The sequence below is a fragment of the Cydia amplana genome, chromosome 26, assembly GCF_948474715.1.
Source record: "Cydia amplana chromosome 26, ilCydAmpl1.1, whole genome shotgun sequence".
NCBI lineage: Eukaryota > Metazoa > Arthropoda > Insecta > Lepidoptera > Tortricidae > Cydia > Cydia amplana.
In genome coordinates this window covers 2,088,390-2,115,836 of record NC_086094.1, presented here as the reverse complement: position 1 = coordinate 2,115,836, position 27,447 = coordinate 2,088,390, and the positions used below count along the sequence as shown (strand labels likewise).

Here is a 27,447-nt window from a genome sequence, read left to right as displayed (position 1 = left end):
TTAGTTTTCCGAGTTTAATAAAATTGACAAAAATAAACCTAATATTGGAAATCCAAGCTATACTACGAGTTATTTGAGAAATATTACGGGGATTGGGATAAACTATTTATTTATTTGAAAAATTGTATGTTCAGCTTGCTCGGGATCACGAGCTATAGACCTTACAAAACACTTACAAAAGAAATAGAGTCCCTAGTTTTTTCCATTCCGTCACCGCAGTCTTTGTATGACGGTAACGGAATGGACGGTAATAGAAATGTATGAAATGTATGTTGGGACACTTCTTCTCTCATAGGGATTAAAATAACTCATAGGTACCTATATATGATTATGAGTAGAATACTTAAATAACAACGTTTCCCAATTAAAAACAGTGGCAGACAAATGTCTGTAAAATGGTTTATTTTGCCGCAATACTTAAGGGGCCCACTGATTAGCAGTATCGGCCTGTCAGTTGTACGGAACCGTCAACTTTTTGTTCTAACTGACAGGCCGATACCGTCCGGCGGACTCTTAATCAGTGGGCATTTAGATATACCTAAATGCCTCGGGTGTAAAACGAATTCGCGACTTTGCGACACCGGGACGCCGCTCTGCCAACTGAGCTACCGCGACTTACCCGTTGACAGCGAATATTTCCCTTCATAAAGATTGGTATATGACAGCATATGATGCTGCTGGTGCTGCTGTTGCTGGCGCACGCGGCGCACGCGCAGTACGAGGCGACGAAAGAAGATGGCGTCGACGTGTTGACCACGCCCATGCACGGCGAGGCTTGTGGATACGCGGTGAGCTCACTTCTCCTCATTGATTGAATGTTTAAAGCAAAACTGCCGGCCTAGCCAAGGTGACATTCGCTATTGCTACGACTACTCTTTTCTCGACGACGGACAGACAGACAGACGCACGAGTGATCCTATTAGGGTTCCGTTTTTTCCTTTTGAGGTACGGAACCCTAAAAATAGTTGTAATTTTGTTTATTTGTCCAGAGCTGCCTTCCCATCAAGCCGGGCTGGCTGAACGTGCACATCGTGCCTCAAACACACAGCGAGCTGGGGCACGGATACAATTTCCATCAACATTTCACGGGAGGTCTGTATTTATTTTATTACAGGTCGTTGTATCCGGGCTACCGCGAAAATCGCAATATGCGGGGATCTTTCTCTTTTACTCCAATGAAGCAGGCGTAATTGGAGTGACAGAGAAAAATGCCCGCAATTTGCGAACTTCGATTTTCGCGGTTATAGCCCAGGTGGCCTAGTCGAGATGACAATCTTTTACGCCGTAGCGAACGAAACGTAATGTAATGTGTCCTAGTCTTCCATATATGTAAGTGCGACAGAGAGCTGGGTTTCCGTATAAAATAAATTAATAGGTATATGTATTTCAATGTGTAGGTATCTATGAGTCTGTGATTTGCGATTTATATGGCTGCGTTTTAACCAGAGATTTGCATCGCATCGCATCCTCACGCGTAGGGAGTGGTTTGTTTAAGAACAATATTACAAATGAGTCACTGCACGATGAGCGAGGAAAACAAATGAAGTATTCTATTCTACTTGTCTTCTGTAATTTAGTTTCAATATACTTTTTTTTTTCAATATTAAATTTTAAGTAGATATTTGTATTTATTGTTAATTTAGTTTGTAAATGTTGTATTAATAAAAGCACTTCTTGAACAGTTCTATTAAGGTTTCGTCACACAGGCGCGTTTTCCGGGCGACGCGTGACCGGCGCGTGAGCGTTTTAAATGTAAAAGCGGCGCGCCACGCTTTAGTTCTTATCAAACACATCCCTCGCTACGCAATACGCATCCTCGCACATCTCTGGTTGAAACGCAGCCTCTATTACTACAAGATCTTATTCGCCAGAGGACCCACCCTTCCCGAAGAACACTATCAATATGAAGAGGATCCTAGACGCCATACTCACAGAATTATGGAACGACGACAGTCGCAGGTTAGTTTTTAGGGTTCCGTAGTCAAGTAGGAACCCTTATAGTTTCGCCATGTCCGTCCGTCTGTCTATCCGAGGCTTTGCTCCGTGATCGTTAGTGCTAGAAAGCTGCAATTTGGCATGGATGTGTAAATCAATAAATCCGACAGTCGTACAATAAAATCTAGGAAAAAAAATATTTTTAGGGTACGTATCCCTTACAGTACGTAAAGTGGGGGTGTAATTTTTTTTTCGCGGCAAGCGACAACCCTACAGTGTGGGGTATCGTTGGATAGGTCTTTCAAAACGAATAAGGGTCTGCTCTGCAACAATTTTTTTTTTGATAAAGTGAATGTTTTCGGATATAATCGCTCCGAAAGAAAAATAAATTGTGTTCTGCCCCCCTCTAATTTTTGAACCATGAGTTCAAAAAATATGAAAAAAATCGTAGAAATAGAGCTTAAGTAGAGACATTAAATGAAAACTATAGCGGATATGATCACTTTATCCGTTTTCGAGTTATTACAAAAAGTCTTCTCTTCTTAGTATGTATAAACATTCGTACAAAGCGCTGCGAAAGTACCCCTTAGGGTCTCCCCATACTTATCGACGCGGATTCGGCGAAAGCCGATAGTAAACAGCATAAACAGGTAAAGTTCGGTTCAGCTCCGTTCGGCCGTCGACGGCCGACGCGTCGGCGTCTTTTTCGCTCTTATTGCGTGGACATAAAGTTTCATTTCTATTGGCATTGCCGATTCCGCGTCGATAAGTTTGGGGAGACCCTTATGCTTGTAATGTTCATTTGATATTTTCTAATAGCCCTCTAACCTATTCTGACAGAATGGTAACTACGGAACCCTACACTGAGCATGGCCCGACATGCTCTTGGCCAATTTTTTATTTATTTATGTATGAATAAATTAATTCCAGTTAAACAATAACTTCCCTTGTAATACAAATGTAAATTTTCAGGTTCACACTATCGGACACGGCGTATCTTTTTCATTGGTGGAAAAATCGACATCCTTCAGGTAAGTTTAATCCAACTAATTTAGTAATAGTATGGATGGAATAACCCATGGGTAGTATGGCTCTTAAAATACAGCTCATCAGTTTTAGCATAGAGAAATATAAGTAATAAAGAATGAGTGATAACTCCATACATCTTAACCTGTCTTATGTACAATAAAGTGTTTACATACCTACATACATACATACATACATCAGTTTTTTTTACCATAACGCGAATTATTTCGTAGTCGACATCTAGCGTCAAGTAGCGGACATTATCAGTACTGCTAGTTATGCCTATGTCGCTCGAAAATAGTCCTTATTTGTAGAATAAATTAAAGTTGTTTTTCAGTCCATCGTATGATGTACCAGCTGATCCGTCAAGGCCGTCTGACCATCGTGGGCGGTGGTCTGGGGGTCAGCGACGAAGCCTCCACCAGCTACCACGCCATCATCGACCAGTTCAGCTACTCACTCAGGTGAGAACTGTTAAGCTACTCACTCGGGTGAGAACTGTTCAGCTACTCACTCGGGTGAGAACTGTTCAGCTACTCAGGTGAGAACTGTTCAGCGACTCACTCAGGTGAGAACTGTTCAGCTACTCACTCAGGTGAGAACTGTTTAGCTGTCTGGCCATTCTGAGTCAGCAACTATGCCATCATCAAATGTACACCATCTTATATGCTACATTACAGTGGCGATGTAAAGGCTAGATATGATGTACTAGCCATCATTACACGTAATCAGACAGTTGGCATATAATATGGACTATATTAGAGCTATCTTCTTTGCATTTCTCGACCGATATCCGTATCACACAGGGGAGAAATATTAGACTGCGACTGGAGTTACTATTATGCTATTATCAAACGGTACACAAACTCAGGTAAGAACAGTTTGTCAGAGTTGTCTGACCATCGTGGGCGGTGGCCGGGGGGTCAGCGACGAAGCCTCCACCAGCTACCACACCATCATCGACTAGTTCAGCTACTCACTCAGGTGAGAACTGTTCAGCTGTCTGGCCATTCTGAGTCAGCAACTATGCCATCATCAAATGTACACCATACTTACATGATACGTGACAGTGGCCCTGTAAGGGCTAGATATCATGTACTAGCGATCATTACACGTAATCACATAGTTGATACATAATATGGACTGTATTAGAGCAATCTTCTTTGTATATCTCGCCCAATATCCGTATCACACAGGGGAGAAATATTAGACTGCGATTGAAGTTACTATTATGCTATTGTCAAACGGTACACAAACTCAGGTAAGAACAGTTTGTCAGAGTTGTCTAACCATCGTGGGCGGTGGCCGGGGGGTCAGCGATGAAGCCTCCATCAGCTACCACGCCATCATCGACCAGTTAACCTACTCACTCGGGTGAGAACTGCTAGAGCGTTTTCACAAACTAACGGCTCTCGTAAGGGCCATTTGATATTAGATATCATTAGCACTTCCGATCATTTCAGACATACATTTTATATAAAAGGAAAAATTAAAAATTTACGCTTCCGGCAGGCCTTGAACCCGCGACCTTTGCAATCCGTGCATCGTTCTTAACCGACTGAGCTACGAATCAGATTACTTTTCCACTCTTGTGGATAAAATACAACTTTCGCATCAGTTTTTCAAGTATAAAAAGATTTTACGATCTGGTGTAATGAAAACAACTGTTCTTGACTATTTTTTCTCGCAGGAAGCTGAATTCTACGTTCCGCGCATGCGCGCGCCCTCTAGTGGCGTGGGCGGCAGACGTGTATGGACATTCGCGGGAGTTTACCTCTCTCATGGCACAGATGGGGTAAGTTCACTTTCACGTGCGTTCAGATGTTACCCACCACCATAGAGAAATAGTAAGCAAGGCTCGGAAAAACGCCGTTAAGATAAGATAAGATAAAGATAAAAGATAGTTTATTCAAGTAGGCATAATTACAATGCGCTTATGAGCGTCAAATAAAGCTAGGTAGACCGGCTCCAACCCTACACCTCTGCCCCGAGAAGATTTAAATCCCCCCTCAATTGGAGGAGGGTATCCCAATATGGGACCGGCAACAAACTCAGCGGGACATTTCTTAAAAAAAAAATACATCTTATAATTAACATGCATTACGAAAAAATAAGGAAAAAAATACAATTTAATTTACTATAGAATTCATGCAATTATACACATAAGGTGTAATAGAAATTTGATTTAAATAATATACATATGTGCATGGAATCATACAAATTCGTAGCTCTTTCAGAAAACTTATCAAATTCTTACAAAACATTTTGAAAACATTATCCTGTTCCGTACAACACAGACTTCTTTATACCGATGTCAACGATTAAATTGCCCCAATGATATCCGTAGACCGTAAACGAACATTTTCGACTCGTAAATGGATCCTAAATTATGATTTGTTTTCAAAATGACGGGCGTTTTCCGAGCCTTGATAGTAAACTTTGAATACAAACTCCATACATCTGTTTCCTTCACTACATAGTATAAAACAAAGTCGTTTCCCGCTGTCTGTCCGTCCCTGTGTATGCTTAGATCTTTAAAACTATGCAACGGATTTTGATGCGTTTTTTTATATAGATAGAGTGATTCAAGAGGAAGGTTTATGTATAATTTGTTAACCCGTGCGAAGCCAGGGCGGGTCGTACTTAATAAATGACTAGTTGTAGGTATAGGATGGGAGTAAGGGGTATTTTGAAACGTATTAATAATGATTATTAATAACTGTAATAAGTTTAAAACTCGTTCGTTTAAATCGTACCTACGGCAGTATGGCAGTTAATAATGTTTAATAATGTATAATTTGTAAATAGTTAACATTAAGTAGTATTAAGACTATTGCAATGCCCTAACGGGGTACCTACATGTACCTAGTACATAATTTTGTATACCATCCTCTGTAATGAACATGATCGCAATAAAATATATGAATATGAATATGGTATAGTAAATTACCTTAGTAAATAGTCGTTATCTTGCAGATATGATGCGTTATTCATAAACCCAATCAGCTACGACGAGGAAGTGGCACGCATGCGCAGAAAATCATTGGAGTTCTTGTGGCGCGGCAGCGATGACCTTGGTAAGGAAACTACACCATAGCATAGAGAAATATAGTAAGACAAGAGTGCTCACTCCATACATCAGTTTTGGTACCGAAAAGACTATTATTTTCAGTGTCGACATGTAGCATCGAGTAGCGGAATTATCAGTACTGCTACTTGACAATAGATGTAGCACCGACCGAAAAGTCTTTTGTCTTATGTTGTTGAGCATAAGACTTATTATCAGTGTCGACATCTAGCATCGAGTAGCGGAATTATCAGTACTGCTACTTGACAATAGATGTAGCACCGACCGGAAACTCTTAAGCTCAACAACATAAGACACATAAGACTTCCTTGTCAAGTAGCAGTACTGATAATTCAATAAAAATTTAATAATTTAATAAAAATTTCCATACATTTTTCGATCTTTCCATTCCGCGACTGCCACACAAAGTCTATGAAAAATGGTGACGTAATGGAAATAAAAACCTTAGGACACTTTTTTTCTCCTATTAGGATAGAAAGAGCTCGTGATTCTGAGTAGAGATAACATAAAAAATCCCAAATTTGAAAAAAACGTGTAGGGGACAACAAAAAAAAACGCCCTATCGTCCCATAGAAAATTTGAATTTCGCGCCTTTTTTAACTGACAAGATTTGCTTGACCAGCTATATTTTGTATTTAGGTGCGTCAACGGATATGTTCACTCACAACCTTTTCGACGGATACTGGGCGCCCCCTGGCTTCTGTTTCAGCAAACTGTGTACCGATCCACTGCTGGTTACATCCAGCAGACTCTTTTCCGACTTAACGGACAGGGTGAGTAAAATAACTAAAATAAAATAAACAAATAAATATTAGGGGACATCTTACACAGATCAACCCAGCCCCAAACTAAGCAAAGCTTGTACTATGGGTGCTAGGCGACGATATACATACTTATATACATAGAAAACACCCATGACTCAGGAACAAATATCTGTGCTCATCACACAAATAATGCCCTTACCGGGATTCGAACCCAGGACCATCGGCTTCACAGGCAGGGTCACTACCCACTAATAGGCCAGACCGGTCATCAACTCGTCAACTGTTCACAATTTGTTAATAAGGTTTTTTATTTTAAATAAATATTATTCTCAATCTTATGCGACATATCAATTTGTCAGAAGCAAGACCATAAAGGCGATTTTTTTTTTAATTTGACCGAACGGGATAGACTTAGGCATTTTTCAGTAGGAGTAGCAGAGAAAGCGCTATTATTGTTGGTCCTTGTCACAGTCTCACTTTATTTTTATTCCCCACCGTAAATTAGTATGGATTATGGTGGGCAACAAAAATATAGCTGGTCAACCAAATCTTGTCAGTAAAAAAAGGCGCGAAATTCAAATTTTCTATGGGACGATATCCCTTCGCGCCTACATTTTTCAAATTTGCCGCCTTTTTCTACTGTCAAGATCTGGTTGACCAAGTATATTCGACCAAGCATAGTGTCGCATTGCCTATGTTTTGTCCCTCACGGACGCACGCGTACACCACATCTATTAGGATCCTACTCTATGCTTTCATATTAGTGCGACAGTGACAGTTGCGTTTCGTTCGCTTTAGAGCGTTAGCTATTGGCATGTTGTCAACTGGGCCGGATTACTGATGTGCCTAAGGAAACTTTCCAAAATTGCGAAATGTTTCGGAAATTTAACGTAGGATAAATTCGGAAAATTTCTTACATTTTTGTATGAGACTTGAAACTTTCCAATTTTAAATTTAAATTTCCCATATTTCCTAGTGAAAGTTTCATGAAATTTCCGAGAATTTATAGAATTTTATGGAAACTTTCCGCAACTTGCACATCTGTAGGCCGGATAGTATTAATTTATTTTAAACAGTGAAGTCACATAATTTGCATTCAGTGCAATATAATTTGATTTCGCTGGACTTTGTTCGTTGACAGGTAGAAAATGTTTGACGTTATCGTTGACAGGTAGAAAATGTTTGATGTTATCGTTGACAGGTAGAAAATGTTTGACGTTATCGTTGACAGGTAGAAAATGTTTGATGTTATCGTTGACAGGTAGAAAATGTTTGATGTTATCGTTGACAGGTAGAAAATGTTTGACGTTATCGTTGACAGGTAGAAAATGTTTGATGTTATCGTTGACAGGTAGAAAATGTTTGATGTTATCGTTGACAGGTAGAAAATAGGGAATGCAAATCGGTTATTTTCGGTTATTTTTTGTATGGAAATAATCGGTTATTAACCGAAACCGCGGTTATTTCCATACAAAAAATAACCGATTTGCATTCCCTAAATGTTTGATGTTATCGTTGACAGGTAGAAAATGTTTGATGTTATCGTTGACAGGTAGAAAATGTTTGACGTTATCGTTGACAGGTAGATAAGTTTATCGAGAGCGTGCTGTACCGCCAGGCGCCCAACTTCGAGACGCGAAACATTATGGTCATCATGGGACATCGGAAGGCCTACTCGGATGCGAACGTCTGGTTTGAAAACATCGAGAAACTAATCGCGTACGTACAGTCAGCTGCAGAGAAAAGGTACCACCCCTGCATTGAAGTTTGTATGCAGGGGTACCTTTTCTATGCAGCTACATAGTACATCATCGTCTCCCTAGATTTTTCACTTGCCACCGGCTTCCTATCCTAAGAATTGGGAACTTAGGGGCCGATTTTTTAATTACAATTATCCATCCTTACTTGGTACATATTCCACCAATTCGCACGAAACGCTTTGCTTCCTCGTTTCTTATGCGCACTGCCAAGGAATGGAATTCCTTGCCGGCGTCTATATTTCCGAGCACATATAACCCGGCAACCTTCAAATCAAGGGTGAACAGGCACCTTCTGGGCAGGCTCGCTCTATCGTAGGCCACGTCTTCGCCTCGGCTAGTCTGTGGCCATGAGTAAGCCCATTTATAATACAAAAAAATTAAAAAAAAAACCGAGCGCTCGATTTCGTGTGGCTCCGTTCAATAATCTCCACTACTAGGCATTTAAATTCTACTATACATAATAGAATTGAAAACGAGTGAACGCCACTAGATTCCCAATTTCTGTAGCTATAGGTATTTCAAAAATTGCATTTCGCCGTTTTCCGCAGATATTCGAGTGACGAACCCGAGCCCTCAAAACTAAAAAAAAAATTGGGGAGATATCAATGAAAGACAGAAAGAGATCGTTGAAATAAAATGTTTCTCTGCGAAACCTGCTGTATATATTGTATTCCAGAAACTTTTAAAAAGTGAGAATCAATTTTGGCGCGTGCACCACATGCTAAAAACAGCCCGTACGATAAGCGCGTATATGCCTTACCACTTTTATCGCGTTATGTACGCGTTCGTTCAATTCAATACAAAATGTATGTATGCATGTTAGTTTGTAATGTGTTTGTTTTCTTCAGTCACACAAATTGGAGAGCGAACCAGAAGAAACTCAACGTAACTATGTTCTACTCGAACCCGCCGTGCTACCTCGCCGCCGTCCATGACGAGATGTAAGCATTCACCGACAGCACAGTATAATAAAGAGTACTGGCGTACAGTATGGCTCCCTGCCTCCCGTTGAAAGTGCAGACCGATACGACTTCGAAGAAAAAGCCTACTCCCGTCTTAAAGGCCGGCAACAACGTGTTGCAGGTCTCCACGGGCGATCAGGCGATAAAAAACGAAACTAGACTCATTGAGTTATTATTACTAGTAATCTATCTAATCCAATACCTTTAAACGAGCAATTCTTGTTTATTTATTTATATGTATATTTATTTATATATACATTTCGGGGATCTCGGAAACGGCTCTAACGATTTCGATTAAATTTGCTATATGGGGGTTTTGGGGGGCGAAAAATCGATCTAGCTAGGTCTTATATCTGGTAAAACGCGCATTTTTGAGTTTTTATATGTTCTCCGAGCAAAGCTCGGTCTCCCAGATATTTCTTATAAAATTATTTAACACTTCAATAAGGATATAAGAATCTTTACTAAACTCACCACCGAAATCCCCAATCAACAGACATGTTAAAACAACCCAGCCTTACAAAATGTGTTTCAGCCCAGAGTTGGAGACGAAACAGGACGATTTCTTCCCGTACGTGCACGACAAGGACAGCTATACGGTCGGCATGTACTCTTCGAGGCCTACTTTCAAGTACCTCATCAGGGAGGCGCACATCTACCTGCAGGTAAATACAGACACAGGATGAGTTCTTCCCGTACGTGCGTGACAAGGACAGCTATACAGTCGGCAATGTTGGCATGTACTCTAGCAGGCGTGGCTCACTCCGCGATTTCGTGGCGTCGCAACAAGTACCTACAAGTACATCCGTCCCACACCAATATTGGTGGCTAGCGGTCATATCTGTCCTAATCGTAACAGACGCGTTTTGTTAGAAAGCGAATCTTCTGTGCCTAGTATTATTATTTTTTCTGTGGTACCAGTAGTTATAGCCGGTCAAACTTGTCTGTAGAAAAAGGCGTTGAATTGTAATTTTCTATGGGACGATTACCCTTCGCGCCTAAATGATTTAAATTTGCCGCTTTTTTCTACTGACGGAAATGGCTTGACGGACTATATTTACCCTCGTAAACACCAATGTTGAATTATTTGCAGATAGCGAAACAAATGCAGGTTACTGCCAATATGGGCCCGTATACAAACATGTTTGAAGACTTCAACTGGGTGATGGGTAAGTGGCACTCTTAATGTAACCCCTTTAATCGCCTAACGCCCACTTGCACCATCCCACTAACCCGGGGTTACGCGGTTAAACCGTTAACCTAGTGTCAAATTGTATTGGTAACCATGGTAACTCCAAGCATAACCGGTTATCCCCGGGGTAGGGGAATGGTGCAAGTGCAATGGGCCTTATCGCTTAACGCCCACTTGCACCATCCCACTAACCCGGGGTTACGCGGTTAAACCGTTAACCTAGTGTCAAATTGTATTGGTAACCATGGTAACTCCAGGTTTCACCGGTTAACCCCGGGTTAGAGGAGTGCAAATGGCGCGTAATGTACTTAACCCTTTGATCGCCTAAAGACGCCAACTGACGCGCGCGGCTACAGTTCGTTTCCGTCCGGTTTTAATGCAATCGGTTCATAACGAAGAAGTAGCTTTTTCCAATTCTTAATGCATTGCATTCAACAAACTTTCACGCAGTTTGGCGAATAAATATGTATAATGACTGCTGTGTATTTTGTTTGAGTAGGTAAATAACAAAACCCACCGAGGGTTCCATACTATTTAGTATTTGTTGTTAAAGCGGCAACAGAAATACATTCGTCTGTGAAAATTTCAACGGTCTAGCTATCACAATTCATGAGATACAACCTGGTGACAGACAGACAGACGGACGGACAGAGGAGTTATAGTAATAGTAATAGGGTCCCGTTTTTAACCTTTGGGTACGGAAACCTAAAAAAAAAAAACAACGGGTTGCACTCTTAACTCCCCCACATACGCAGCATTACAACGCAAAAGGGTTTTTCGTGTCCCACAAACTTTGACAAAAACATCTTACTCGCGACGCTTCCCACAGTTTTTACATCCATACATCTACAACCAGATATTAAAAGCTCTCAACGTGCAAAAATTCTCTCTGAATAAGCTGCTGTACACCCTTAAGAAATGGTTAATCTCTCTTTCCTACAAGGCCACCGAAGACATACTAATACCCTTGCAATAGCGCACCGCATACACAGGATCACTCTCTCTCTCACACACACATACACACACCATCTTACACACACACACTTATAAACTCATAAACCCGAAACATATCTGTACAAATAAGTTATGTTAAGTTATGTTATGTATATTGTATAGTTCTTTGTGTTATTATTAGTAATATATAGTATTATCTTACTTCAAAATTTGCCTCTAATTATCAGATCTGTATCCTACGCATCTTGTTTGGTAAATCTTATGCTTAATGCCCCACAGTCCTCACGACACAGGCTCGACCTAGTGTGAGGGCTATTGTTTGTTCTAAGAAGCTGTTGTACATATTCAGTAATTAATTTTAATTTAATTACTAAAGTTTCATGTCATGTCAATTTGGAAAATAAAGATATTTGTATTTGTATTTGTATTTGGGAGTGCCGACAGAAGTGAAAACTCAATTAGTCCAAAATGTCTGCAGCACTATGTAAAACTGACCCATCCTTCTTTCTATTGAAAAACTTTACTTCCGAAATAGCTGGCCAGTGAGCTTACATTTGTAGCGTTAATTGATAAAATTCGAATAGAAATTGTAAAGTTACCTTGCAGACCTCGCATCTAAATATATTTGGTCATGATATTTTGAGTTCTATTCACCAGTTCACTTTTATTAGCGATTTCATCAAGATGTAGCTTTATTGAATTATATTTGAGTGATATAAAGTTAGAATGTAACTGTGAGATCCTCGTTCAGCCCGTACAAGATTAGCACCTTTTTCATGTAATGTCATTGAGTTTTTCTTTATTGATTTAAATGCCATCTAAATGAGTGGCCATCTAAATCTTACGGTCACGTGAATCACGTGATCGTCTTACGCTGTCTCGAGTTTATCATTTTTCCCCACCTCAAAAAGTGCCCAGCGCCGCTAAAGAAGTTTTCACTTCAAAAAGTTTTTTAAGTGATAAGGTCATGTGCAGGGGTGGTCCGTCTAAAGTACGGTGATTGCAGGGGTGGTCCAAGACCACAGTGTGGCGCCCGGGGTCCTACGGGACCGGGTCAAGCAGTACTACACGACCAGGGTCGACGCGGCCCTCACCAAATCTATCGACTTCATTTCTAAAGCTTTTACGTGAGTGTTGTACCGTCAGGAGCAGAAGTTGCTAAGCGGGCCGGGTGTTTACAATTACACGCTCATATTCTCTTAACAGTAAAGTCGCGTCAAGATCATTTTGAACACCTAGCCCGCTTAGCAACTTCTGCTGCTGACTGTACCTACTGTTGTGGTTTTAAGATATATAGTCAGCATCAGCTACCCAAGAGTAGGCCTAAGTGTAAGGCCTGAGTGGACGCTCGCTCGGCGACGCGTGCAGCGTGGCTGTGGGCTCACGCGTGACGTGAGCAGCGTGCACTAAGGCCGCTCCTATACGTGCGCATTTGTTTAACATGCACGCCGCACGCCCCGCCCCGCACAAGAGCGTCCACTCAGGCCTTACACTAAGGTATGGTGCAATCTTTCCGAGCGATGGCCCCATAACCTTTGCCCTACTCGGGTCGACGGCGTTAATTTCAATATTTAACAAACTAACACATATCAGTGAAAGAATGAGGATCAAAGCCAAATAGCGTTCTAACAGTTTTAATATTTTGTCAAAAGATGGCAGTGAATTTACTGCGTGGCTAGATAATTTACCATGATAGCAGTCTGTTCGGAAAGAGAAGAGTCGTGGAATGTATTGGGCCCCATACATTCCACGACTCTTCTTTCCGCTTCCGCTTTCCACAGACTCTAAGTGTAAGGCCTGAGTGGACGCTCATGTTGTGCGTGCAGCGGGGCGGGCGTGCGGCGTGCATGTTAAACAAATGCGCACGTATAGGAGCGGCCTTAGTGCACGCTGCTCACATCACGCGTGAGCCCACAGCCACGCTGCACGCGTCGCCGAGCGAGCGTCCACTCAGGCCTTACACTAACTCTCTATTCACTCTATTCTATTCTATTAAATTTGCAGTAAGCTACGCTCGAGTCCTGAGCATGTGTCGTACTACCGGTGCCAATTCAACATATCTTCGTGTTTTGGGTCGCGGTTTATCAAGTATAGCGTGAGTATTCATAATATCTTGTTGGGATACAAACAGCAACACTCTTAACTGTCCATTGCTGGACCCATGTAGACCTTATGCCTTCTGTAATAGGGCCCACTGATGTACATTAACCTTTTCGACGCCGTGTCAAACACAAAAGCTGTCACGCCGACGCCACGTCACCGAAGTGTCACTGAAATTGAATTTTATGCATATGCACGTAGGTCTATGTTGCTCTATGATATGTGACCGATTAATCGGTCTTTGGCGTTGAATCTACGGTGCGGATATATCGGTCATTGGCATCGGTCAATGATTAACAGTGTGGGCGATGGTACCTATTACCGGATTGACGATGAAAACTAATACGTGTACCAATATTTTAACTTTATTCGTTTGTTACAAATATAATAACAACCAATTTACGATAAATATCCAAGACGTCACTATAACTTGTCAGTATTCGAATCGGCCACTTGTCACTGCGTACCCGCCTTTTTATAACAATTCAAAATGGCGGGAACCAGTGACGAATAAGAGTCAAATGATACTCTCATCATCTTCCTCGCGTTGTCCCGGCATTTTGCCACGGCTCATGGGAGCCTGGGGTCCGCTTGACAACTAATCCCAGTAATTGGCGTGGGCACTAGTTTTTACGAAAGCGACTGCCATCTGACCTTCCAACCCAGAGGGTAAACTAGGCCCGTATTGGGATTAGTCCGGTTTCCTCACGATGTTTACATTCACCGAAAAGCGACTGGTAAATATCAAATGATATTTCGTACCTACATAAGTTCCGAAAAACTCATTGGTACAAGCCGGGGTACGAACCGTGGATTGCAAGTCGCACGCTCTTACCGCTAGGCCACCAGCGCTTTTTAATCGCAGTCAAATTATACTCTATTATAAGCCAATCATAAATAAAAGTAGGAATAAAAAAAAAACTAAATAATGCTATTTAGGTACGAAGAATTCTGTCATGAGTCAGTCAAAAAGGCGATTTTTCATGACGATGGTTTTATAAATTGCCCCTATCTAGTGAGAATAGGGATGATGACACATGTTGAATTTTATAACAAAATCTAGTAAAATAGATAGCAAACGAGCAATTTATGACAATAATGTGGATATTAAAATAAAATATTGAAAAATTGCAAAAATACAGGACCTGAAAGTTTCAAAATTTAAGTTTTTTTTTTACTTCCCAAAACGATAAAAGTAAGGGTACCATTCGATTCCTTACATTTCATCCAATAAAATATTGTATAGCAACTATACACATAAACGCAATATTTCACCGACAAAAACGCAATTTTCTTGTTTTGTCCATACTACTCCATACTACAAGATGGGCTCCCAGAGACCTTGACGTCACGGTCCATTGCCGTTTTGTATAGGGCGTTTCGCGAGTGAAGTGCGACTGTCGGCCTTTGACTACAATTTCTGACTTTTGTGTTACTTTAATGCAATGGGTCCCATATAGACACTTGATCCTAAAAACAAACCCGATCGATTGATACCATAAATGAAAATTTGTCATGTAGCCTATTTGCACACAGTGATCAAAAATGTCTGAGTATAATGTTAAGCTATTCTGGTTTGCAGATCCAGGTATACAACCCGCTCGGCTGGCCCGTGACCACGCCTGTGCGGTTACCCGTCTATCCCACCAACAGCGTGTTTAAAGTCTACGACCATAACGGTAGGAGCTTTCAATTATACATCACTAGCGACCCGCCCCGGCTTCGCACGGGTTACCAATTATACATAAACCTTCCTCTTGAATCACTCTATCTATTAAAAAAACTCGCATCAAAATCCGTTGCGTAGTTTTAAAGATCTAAGCATACATAGGGACAGACAGCGGGAAGCGACTTTGTTTTATACTATGTAGTGATTCTAGTAAAAATAAGCTGTTAATATTCTGCTTAATAGGTAGAAAGTGGCTCGAAAAAAAAATAGCCGGATACAGTGGCTCACTTAACCTAATTTCAAAGTGAGAGAGGCTATTTGCTTCCCTGCTAATACAACAAAAACATTCAGTACTAATTGAACAAATTCAAATGGATGAGCAATGGTTATTCTAACATTAAATTGATTTTTTTTTTTTTTTTTTTTTTATTCTATACTAAAATCTTATAATAAATCAAACAGAAAAGTGCCGTGAAACCCTATCGGGTTTGTACCGACACGACATTCGTGGATACATTTTACGTTAAGCATTGTTGTGATACATGGGATAATCGATATTTATATAAAATTACAAGTGAGATTACTTAAATTCTACAAGAGATAAATTAGCGGGTATAACTAAATAGCTCCCACTCGAGTACACAATCGGCCGTGCATTCCTTATCGCTGTGCGGTTTACGTGTCAAGAAAGTCTTAAGCGGCTCAGGTTTTCCTTAAGGCGTATGCCATTAATTGAGTACCGAGTTTGAGTATGCACCGGGTGGGGCGTGCAGCGGTTACAGGATGATCTAATTTATTCAGTTAAAAACTTCGGGTAAGAGTATTTCAATTATTGATGGATATATTAATTATGTAGTTATTATAAAGCTTTTTTATTATTATAACGTTTTAACATTGATTATTTACCTATATTTATTACATTGATATGGACAGATTGAGAAATATATGAATAGGTATATATATATATATATATATATACATACATACATATGTATGTATGCTTTATGTAGATAAGTTTATGTTGAGACTCCATCAAGATAGTACTTATTTAGTAAATTCTTTTTATTTTTCTCGTTTATAGTGTTTTTTAAATTTATGGGTAGTTCGTTAAATAATCTTGGTGCTATATATGCTATTGTTCTTTCTCCGTATTTATTGTTACTGTTGATAGTTGTGACTTTCTTTTGAGAAATCTTTCTTATATGCATTTTTGATTGAATTGGTTTCATTATTCGTTTGTTATGAATGTTTTCCATTAAAATTAAGAATTTTATTTTACATTGGATGGGCATAACTTTACAAAATTTAAACAGTTTGCTATAGTCGTCTCTAAATTGATCTTTTATTTTTCTGGGAACTATTAGTTTTAGTAATCTTAGTTGTAGGTTGTATATTTTATCTAAGTAGCTTTTGAACGTTCTGCCATAGCTTGTAAGCCCATATGCTATGATTGATTCAGCTAGTGCATTGTACATGTTAATTAATATTTTGTATGGTACTTTATATCTAATGATTAATAATATGATTAATAATATAATAAGGGTGCAACAGTGTCTAACATATATTTGGGCGACTGAGCCACTGTTAGCGTTGAGCCACTGTTCCCGCCTTGACCCTACTCAGAAAATTGATTATGGTAAAATATGTGTTAATTGTAAGAAAAATCATGCCTCAACAGTTGAAGAAGATGGCGCCTTACAGAGCCATTTTTTTTTCGAACATCAGCTTACAACGATACAATCAATAAATCTTTACAAAAGCTATTCCTCTCAGGTAACAGACAAGCAGGTGTTAAATTAGAATAATTATTTGCAGGCGAAGAAGTAAAATCAGCGACAATAAGATTGCCAGACACAATATTGAGTATTCCAGGTCGCCCAAAAGCGGACTATGAAGTGGTTTTCATTGCAGCCAACATCCCACCGGTGGGGTTCCGCTCCTATTATGTCGAAGCACAGTTCATTAAAGGTAAAATGCTAGTTAAAAGGGGCCAAAGAAGTGAAGAATATGTGGATGATACAGAAAAGAAAACTTTACCACCTGATTGGAAAGATAGTAAACAAGAATTTAGACCAAGGGAAAATAAACAAGAAATGAAAGTATTAGGTTCAGAAGCCAAGAAACGAGAAAAGAAGATGATTGCAACTAAAGCAAATAATATCCAGAATATTACTAAACATGAGAACGGAAAAATGCTAACAGATGTATTGAAAGATACTGCAAATAATTACATGAAGGATATGATTCATGTTGACGCCGTAGATAACATAGAAAGTACTACAGAAAGTGAATTCATGCTTCCGATGCTAAAGGGATTTACTACAGAAAACAGAGTCATGCTTCCCATGCTAAGAGACTTTTTACAAAAATCTAAAGTTCTTAATAAGTTAGATTTCATTGACAGTGAAAGAGAACTGTTATCATCTCATGAGTTAAAATACGAACCTGTTAAAGAGACAGAATTTGACACTACATATACAACTGAAGCAGATATAAAAATCCCTTTTAAAAGTGAAATACAAGATATAATGGTACAACCGGATATTAGAGTACCTATTGTTCGTCCAATAAAGGGACTAAATACACAAATACCACATCGAATAAAGCCAGAACCAGATATAAGAGTATTTGCGCCGGTCAGAGACAGAGCAGATGTAAAGATATTATTAAATACAGATATAAAAGAACCAGTTGACAAATCCGCAGTTAATACTAAGGCAAGAAAATGGTCAGAATCAGAATTTGAGGTACCTAAAAGAGAATCATTAGAGATAGTTCCCGTTCAAACGACTTCAACGTCTGCAGTATATGCAGCCGAATGGTCGAGCACAACTGAATCAGTATTAGTAGTACCAGTTAGAAAAATGTGGGAGCAAGTTACAGTTGAAACAAAGCTGAAACCCGAAATGAAACGTCAAGATGCTGTAACAAAAAAGAATGAAGAAATTCCAGAATATACAACTGAATCTGTAAATACGCCAGTTGATGTAACACAGTTAGAAAAGAGACGAAAAAATGAAATAACGCAGCCTTTTAATATAGAAGCGAGTAGAAATACAGATACACTTATAGATACTGACGCGATAGTAGACACAGGTGCCCCTAACGAAGACATTGAGCAAATTGAAAATTCAGAAAGGTTCAGAGCATACTCACTAACCACTGAAGAGTCAGAAAGGTTATTTCCATTCTTACAAACTACAGGAGAGACTGAGAGAGTGCCAAATGAACAAAATATTGAATCAAGCACTAGCGTCGAACCTACTACAACTCAGAGTGCCGCTGACATGTCTAGTTCCACGGACAATATTAGAACTACTGGAGCAAATGGCGATAAACTATTTTCTGTGTCTCCGATTGCATTTAGAAAAAGTTTTCCTGCTGCTGATATCGCTGATTCTAATGAAAAGTATTTCAAAGTAGATGATGGAAGCCGACTGTTCATTGGAAATAAGGTATGTACGTTCCTAGATTATATTTCAGGAAATAATATGGCATCATCGTTCTTATATGATATATTCTTTATACGACACTTTTCTTTATCTTTCACTAGACGCGCTTCTCTTTGGGTTTTCTTGTTGTAGTAGGTTTTCTCTTTATTATTATTGGGGTGGTATCGGGCCTTTGAGTGTCACTTCGACCGAGTATTGATCTATTGTGACGGCCCTTTAAAGTTCATTACTAATGCCCGTTGCATCCAGAAAATTACAGATGCTTTGGGCCGTAACGTTCTGTACCTCATAGGGTTGCAATACATGCCGCCCTAAGTAGGTACTTCTTTTTGACATTAGTGGTCCACAGGAACAGAGAATGTGCATTGCAGTCTCCTCTGACTCCTGGCAGAACCTGCATGTCGCATCTTGTTTCTTGCCAATTTGAAACATGTCCTTGTTCAACTTACAGTGTCCAGTAGGTTTTCTCTTCTGTTTACAATCTCAATAAAATCGTCCTCTACTCTTATTACTATACGTTAGAAATTATTCGTTGATTATATTTTCCATTGCATCATGTGTTATGTTTTTACTTTTACCTTTTTCTTTTTGAGCGATATTATCATGTTTTGTATAATTTATTTGCACTTGTCCACTTGAGTTATTAACACATCAATTCTTATGAATCTTATAATTAATCGCTTCAATTGTGTAACAAGTTCATATTTACCTAAAGGTTGTCTGCGAGAGATCGCTTTTTAGCAATAAGACCTTGTTGCTAGCAGATCCTAGTGTTTCATATAAATTCCATAGTAGCAAAATCGTTTTGACAGTTCGAAAAAGGAAACTGATTTGACTAGTAGTCAAATACCCTATTGTATTTTATAGGGTATTTTCCTACTAGTCAATCCGTTTCTTTTTTAGAATTGTCAAAACGATTTGCCAATATGGAATTTATATGATACATCGCGACGTCACGGTCAACACCTACTTTTTATATTTCTATCCGATTTATTAAATAAGACTTGTGCTTAAAATTAATTGCTATCTATGTTTTTTTAATAATTATCTGGTGCTTTATTTCATGCATGGTGTGAAATAATTTATTTTAAATACAGGAAAATACCCTATTCTCTCTTTTACTATTCAGTACGTCCGCGTGAACCTGGACCAAAGACGCCGTGTAACCAGCATCTTCCTCCGAAATGGAGTCCGAATCAACCTTGAGATATTCATGTTCCACTACGTATCCGACGACCCCGCTAAGTTTGACATCAGAACTGTCCCGAGGAGAGACATTAAGCCACCCGGAGCGTACATCTTCAGGCCGATCGACCCTTACATTATTAGGTCGGAGGATAATTATGACGTCAGCATTGTAAAGACAGATATAGTTGAAGAGATGCGTATCACTTTTAGCAATTGGACGTCTTTGCAGATGCGGTTGTATGTGGATAGTCCGGTTATTGGTAAGATATATGACAGTCTATTTAACACATTCACTGCCAGACGAAAAACGGCGCACTACCCCAGAACCCGGTCGTCTATAGCTGCGTATAAAACAACCCGCCCAGTGGGTTGTCCGGCATCTGAGCAAAGTTCACGAGCGCCCACCAGGTGGGTTCCTAATAATTTCTTAGAAATTTGACCCGTTTTGTCTTCATCTTCCTCGCGTTGTCCCGGCATTCGTAGGCACTAGTTTTTACGAAAGCGACTGCCGTCTGACCTTCCAATCCAGAGGGTAAGCTAGGCCGTATTGGGAATATTGGGATTAGTCCGGTTTCCTCACGTAATGTATGTAATTATGTACAATAGTCCAAAATGTTTAAATTCCATCAGACAAATCCCCCAAGGCAAAGATGGGGGATTTTAGTTTACTGCAACTAATCGCCACTTGCACCATCACACTAACCCGGCGTTAAGCGGTTAAACCGTTAACCCAGTGTCAAATTGTACAGATTTAATCGGGTAATCCCGGGTTAGTGGGACCAACAGATATTTTATTCTATTCTATTCAGAACTAAAAAAACAAAAAAAATGTAGTTTTTAGTCGTTATTTATTTTTACTGTATTTCTTTTTATCTTTTAATTTTATTGTATTTTAATTACGTCACCCTAGGCCCGTAAGTGGGATTTTCTCCCCATAAATCTCACTTCCTGGCCGAGGCAAGACGTAAAATTTTAGACAAACCACGGGCGGTAATTCATAAAGCCCCAGATCGCATATTTATGGTCCTCACCTTCGGTTCGGGCCACAAACACCTGCGATCTGGAGCATTCACGAATTCACCTCCCTAGGTATGTAATGTACTATTGTATTTTAAAAGTATGTAATGGGTATATTGCCTGAATGAAGAAACATTCATTCATTCATTCAGAACTGCACTGGTTGGTCGGCCCAGTCCCCACAGACGACGGTCTAGGCAAGGAGGTGTTCATCCGATACAAGACGGACCTGGAGCACGACGGAGCTTTCTACACGGACTCCAATGGACGGCAGACCCTCAAGCGGATCAGGGGCACGAGAGCCACGTACGAGCCTCTAGATTTGGACCCTATTACAGGTACCTAGGTATTTTTCAGTCCAAGAAAATTCAAATTCATCAGGACAGAAAATGTTCGCAGAAGCGCGCGTGGACTGTTTTTATGCGACTGCGCAAACGGTGCACATCCCTAGTGCGCCAGGGCGGGCCAGCCCCACAGACTAGACATCCTCTAGACTGAGCATAGTAACGCTACCCCCTCTGCCACAAATATACGGTAGTTTTACTCCATTTTCGAGTCAAAGTGTCTTTGTGTGACATCCGTGTCTTTGAACGGACCAATCACGGCACGGGACTCGCTCACCTCGTCCCCCGCACCCCAGTATTTTTGGCAGCATCGGTTTCATGAAATAATTGCTCTAAACTCCGTCTAGAGGATTCCTAGTCTATGGCCAGCCCTAACCCTATCTATAGGCAAAAAAAGGGTTGTTTGAAAGACCACCGCTTGTATTTTAGCCTTTATATAGGGATATTTAAATAGGGATGATAACACATGTTGAATTTTATAACAAAATCTAGTAAAATAGATAGCAAACAAGCAATTTATCACAATAATGTGGATACTAAAATAAAATATTGCAAAATTACAAAAATTCAGGACCTGAAAGGTTCAAAATTTAAGTTTTTTTTTAACTTCCAAAAACGATAAAAGTAAGGGTACCATTCGATTCTTTACATTTCATCCAAAAAAATATTGTACAGCAACTGTATACATAAACGCAATATTTCACCGAGAAAAACGCAATTTTCTTGTTTTGTCCATACTACAAGATGGGCCCCCACAGACCTTGACGTCACGTTCCCTTGTCGTTTTGTATAGGGTGTTTCGCGAGTGAAGTGCGACTGTCGGCCTTTGACTACAATTTCTGACTTTTGTGTTACTTTAATGCAATGGGTCCCATATAGACATTTAATCCTAAAAACAAACCCGATCGATTGATACCATAAATGACAATTAGTCATGTAGCCTATTCTCTTCAGGCAACCTATACCCCGTGACGTCAAAGATCTACATCGAAGACAAGAGGAAGAACATTCGTTTCTCGGTGTTCAACGACCGGTGTCAGGCCGGGGGCGCCTTGATAGATGGCGCCATTGACCTCATGCTGCATCGGAGAATACTTACCGATGATATAGGTATTTAGCCGTTAATTTTTAGTAGTAGTAAAATACTACGTAGTAGTAAAATACTTTATTGTACAAAAAGAAACAAAACATGAAAGAACACACATCATTAGTACAAAGGCGAACTTATCCCTTTCAGGGATCTCTTCCAGTTAACCCTTGAGCAATTTTAGTCTGCGAATGATGCTATTAAGTTTAGAATAAATTTAAAAGTGGATAAATGACTGCCTTGGCTGAGACTTGGAACTCACGGCCTCTGGATTTAGCTTTTTTAGGGTTCCGTACCTCAAAAGGAAAAAACGGAATCCTTATAGAAAAATGTGAATAAAATTTCACGTTTTGTCCATAGTAAATGTATGGAAAAAGTTTTCTATAATTTGTGGCTTTTTAGTACATTACCCTAAGGTGACCCCAAAGAAACTATTGATACTGGATAGGAATGGAATCGATTGGCATACATAAATAGCATGCGAAAAATAAAAGTTTTCATTTTCATACAAATCGTATGGGAAAAGTTTTCCTCGATTTGTGGCTTTTCTAGCCGGAAATTTTTTTTTGCTTCCATACAAGCTTTTGATCCTCAATAGGAATGGGATCGATTGGCATCAAAAAAAGCGTGTCAAAAATGACCTTTTTCTCGCACCCTGTATGTTTTTTCCAAAATCTGTAAAAGCCAATCTTCATTAATTTGAAATCGAGGGAAGGTCTTCTAAGACCGTTTTCTCGTAGCAGCACGGGATCTGGTAGCTGCCCTCACTGACCCAAAAAGAAAATCCACCCTGTATAGTTAAATTTTGATGTTGATTTAACAGAAAGCTTCATATGCGAGTCCAACTTATAGCAGTAAATTTACTGTGACTGCAAAATTTACTATGACAACAACCCTCTTACACTCTATTCTGAGTATTATCTTTGTGGAAGTGAAAACTTCTTTAGCGGCGCTGTGCACTTTTTGAGGTGGGGAAAAAATGTTAAACTCGCGACAGGAAAAACTGTTACAATGTCATCGAGTTTTTCTTTATTGATTTAAATGCCATCTAGTGAGTTTCCCTCTAACTGGTAATAATATAACTCGAATACTAACAGTGATGTGCTTAGGGGTTTCAAGTAATGCGGCGAAATAACGCTAGACGGCGTTAACCTCAATTGTACATAGTTCTGCAAACATTTTGCACTAGTCATTGAGTTTTCACTTTTGCCGGCACTCCCGGAGTGCAACCCGTTGTTTTTTTAATACAAACTCTATTTTCCTCAGGATTCGGAGCATTTTTGAACGAGACAGAAAACGACGAGCCGATTAGAGCGGCCGGAACCCACTATATATACCTCTCTAAGGCGCACAGAAACAAAATATTCGAAAAGAAATTCGCTAAAGAAATATATTTTTCACCCCGCGTTTTAACATCCAACCATTTAATGTACACAGATAATATGCGAAAACAGTTCTACGATAGTAAAAACGAATATAGCGCTCTGAAAGAAAAATTACCACTAGGTGTGCATCTTTTGACTATAGAAAGAATAACTCGAGAAGAAATGTTAGTGCGACTAGAAAATTACTTGGAAAAGGTAGACGCGACGAGCGATGGAATCCGATATGTGCGTCTAAGAGATCTATTTAGAGATATAAAGGTGCTATGGTTGAAAGAAACGCTGTTAGCTGGTAATATTTATAAGGAGGATTGGAAGCCGACTCGATGGAGGAAGAAGAATTTGTTTTATAGAAGATTTAATGATTATTATGGGGGTAATGACACTTTTGAAGAAGATGAATTGGATGTAGGTGACGAGTTGGGTGGGAGAGGTGTTAGATTAGCTCCGCAGCAGATTAGGACGTTCATTGTTAAGTATAAGTATAATAAAACATAGATTTAAAACGGCTTTTCATTTGTGGACTGCCTTTCGCGCTATTGTAATGTTCATTTACGTGATGGTTTTCCATTTGCAAACTTCAATAGGGAGTATTACTGCAATGGCCCGGCAGCTTGAATATGTCATGCTCGCTTAAAAGTCTTTGCTTACGGTGGCGTTGTTGATCGACTCGCCACTTTCCCGAATGAAGGTTGAGAGAGGCGATGGCTGAGATACGCGTCATACTCGTGAACGGGTGCTGTTTGTGGAGACTGGTCTATTTAAGCTAACACGAGCTATTATTATATTTATTTAGTAACTTTATTTTTGAGTATAATTACATGGACACACCTCATTCGGTTCTCGTATGCTATTTTATTTTTGCTATCATTTTCTTTAATTTAATGAATGTTTTAATTAGGTATACAGGATTTTGACTCTTGGAGACCCTATACATCTCTAAGGATAATTTGATTAACTACTATATATTGTAATCTTTTAGTTATGACACTTAGAGACATTTACATCTCTAAATAATTTTAGATTATAGTTTTTGTATCTCTGTTTTTTTTTCAATACTATTGTTATTGCGTTTTTTGTAATTCGACATTTAGAGGCTTTATACATCTCTATGTTAGTTTGATTTGATATTTACGGCTTAGTTGTATTTTATAATTATTGACGTGTTTTTTTTTGCTGTATGTAAATTCCATATTGACGTGTAAAAGTGCCCTTGTGGCCTATTTGCTGAATAAATGTTGATATTCTTGATATTCTTGAATGTTTTCCAGCCAGAGTGCAGTACTAGCGACGTAAGTATACCATAGAGTAACTTATACATACTGTACCTTAAACTGTTTTTTGACAAGTTTTCACAGACAATCAAATATGACATTGATACATCAAGGCGGTTTGTTTACAAAGGGCCTACCGGGAAACGCGAAATCGATACTCGGCTATCTCTTTATCGCTCGAATATGCAATGCAATGTCGACTCTCATTTGCGGTGGACCCTTAGATTGTGACTTATTCTGGGAGTGGCGCCCCCTACGCAGAGTTTCGCGTAATATTCCCTGTTATCGCGATGCAGAAATCACCGCTCCCGGTACAGCGCCATCTAGCGTGATATTTGGTAAACATCGCGCTTGGGTGTACGAGTATTGTGGCTTTATTTGTGACTGGTCGTTTAATTTCATGATTATTCCTTCGCTTGTAGGAAGCGCCCTTTTTGAGATGCTAAAGGAGCCAAATTCTTAATTTAAGCAGTTTATAGTTAGTAATCGGAATTGAATAAAACCCCAAATATTATCATAGTTGTATATTACTCCTGTAACAGTACCGGATGTTGTTGCAACGACTCCCGCAGCTCTGTAGGCAGGTTGGCCAACTTGGCGCCGATGAAGAAACGCATACTACTATAGTATAGAGTACTTGCATACAAAACTCTTTACCAAATATCACGCTAGATGGCGCTGTACCAGGAGCGGTGATCGATTTCTACATCGCGCTAATGACATTTTTACTAAGATTGTATTTGGGTCAATCAACTATTTCTTGTTGTTATTCTGTCCCATCAGCGAGGAGACAATAGTAGCATAGATTGTTAGAAGAACTGCTGTACCATGTTCTACTAACATGCTCAGTAGATGTCGCATTATGGAAAGGTCTTATAACTACCATAAAATGCAAGTTTGGTTCATTTAAATACGAAAAACCTAGAATTTTAAGAGTGACTCAGGAGACCGTAACCATAGCAACGTGTGACAAGAAAAAGTTGATTAACCCTATGTATTTCAGCGGTTTATGGGCCTAAATAAAACCCCAAATATTATCATAGTCGTATATTACTCTTGTAACAGTACCGGATGTTGTTGCAGTGATTCCCGCAGCTCTGTAGGCAGGTTGGCCAACTTGGCGCCGATGAAGAAACGTATACTACTACATATAGTATACTTTCATACAAAACTCTTTACCAAATGTCACGCTAGATGGCGCTGTACCAGGAGCGGTGATCGATTTCTACATCGCGCTATTTGCATTTTTACTAAGATTGTATGTATTTCAGCGGTTTATGGGCCTAAATAAAACCCCAAATATTATCATAGTCGTATATTACTCTTGTAACAGTACCGGATGTTGTTGCAGTGATTCCCGCAGCTCTGTAGGCAGGTTGGCCAACTTGGCGCCGATGAAGAAACGTATACTATTATAGTATAGAGTACTTTCATACAAAACTGTTTACCAAATGTCACGCTAGATGGCGCTGTACCAAGAGCGGTGATCGATTTCTACATCGCGCTAATGACATTTTTACTAAGATTGTATTTGGGTCAATCAACTATTTCTTGTTATTCTGTCCCATCAGCGAGGAGACAATAGTAGCATAGATTGTTAGAAGAACTGCTGCACCATGTTCTACTAACATGCTCAGTAGATGTCCCATTATGGAAAGGTCTTATAACTACCATAAAATGCAAGTTTGGTTCATTTAAATACGAAAAACATAGAATTTTAAGAGTGGCTCAGGAGACCGTAACCATAGCAACGTGTGACAAGAAAAAGTTGATTAACCCTATGTATTTCAGCGGTTTATGGGCCTAAATAAAACCCCAAATATTATCATAGTCGTATATTACTCTTGTAACAGTACCGGATGTTGTTGCAGTGATTCCCGCAACTCTGTAGGCAGATTGGCCAACTTGGCGCCGATGAAGAAACGTATACTACTACATATAGTATACTTTCATACAAAACTCTTTACCAAATATCACGCTAGATGGCGCTGTACCAGGAGCGGTGATCGATTTCTACATCGCGCTATTTGCATTTTTACTAAGATTGTATTTGGGTTAATCAACTATTTCTTGTCATTATTCTGTCCCATCAGCGAGGAGACAATAGTAGCATAGATTGTTAGAAGAACTGCTGTACCATGTTCTACTAACATGCTCAGTAGATGTCCCATTATGGAAAGGTCTTATAACTACCATAAAATGCAACTTTGGTTCATTTAAATACGAAAAACCTAGAATTTTAAGAGTGACTCA

At 39.5% G+C, this 27,447-nt stretch overlaps 1 protein-coding gene across 1 annotated transcript; it reads left to right on the top strand.

Annotated features, from left to right (window-relative positions):
• The first annotated feature begins 671 nt into the window (after positions 1–671).
• Positions 672–24,418, top strand: LOC134660023 (lysosomal alpha-mannosidase-like). Its single transcript, XM_063515722.1, has 20 exons — positions 672–788; positions 990–1,092; positions 1,872–1,959; positions 2,908–2,966; positions 3,299–3,425; positions 4,652–4,756; positions 5,938–6,038; positions 6,689–6,826; positions 8,400–8,532; positions 9,422–9,514; positions 10,071–10,200; positions 10,629–10,704; positions 12,688–12,808; positions 13,686–13,776; positions 15,364–15,460; positions 17,266–18,905; positions 20,032–20,350; positions 21,260–21,445; positions 22,406–22,561; positions 23,805–24,418. The coding sequence occupies exons 1-20, from the start codon at positions 672–674 to the stop codon at positions 24,416–24,418; spliced, it is 4,494 nt and encodes a 1,497-aa protein (XP_063371792.1).
• Positions 24,419–27,447: the final 3,029 nt, after the last annotated feature.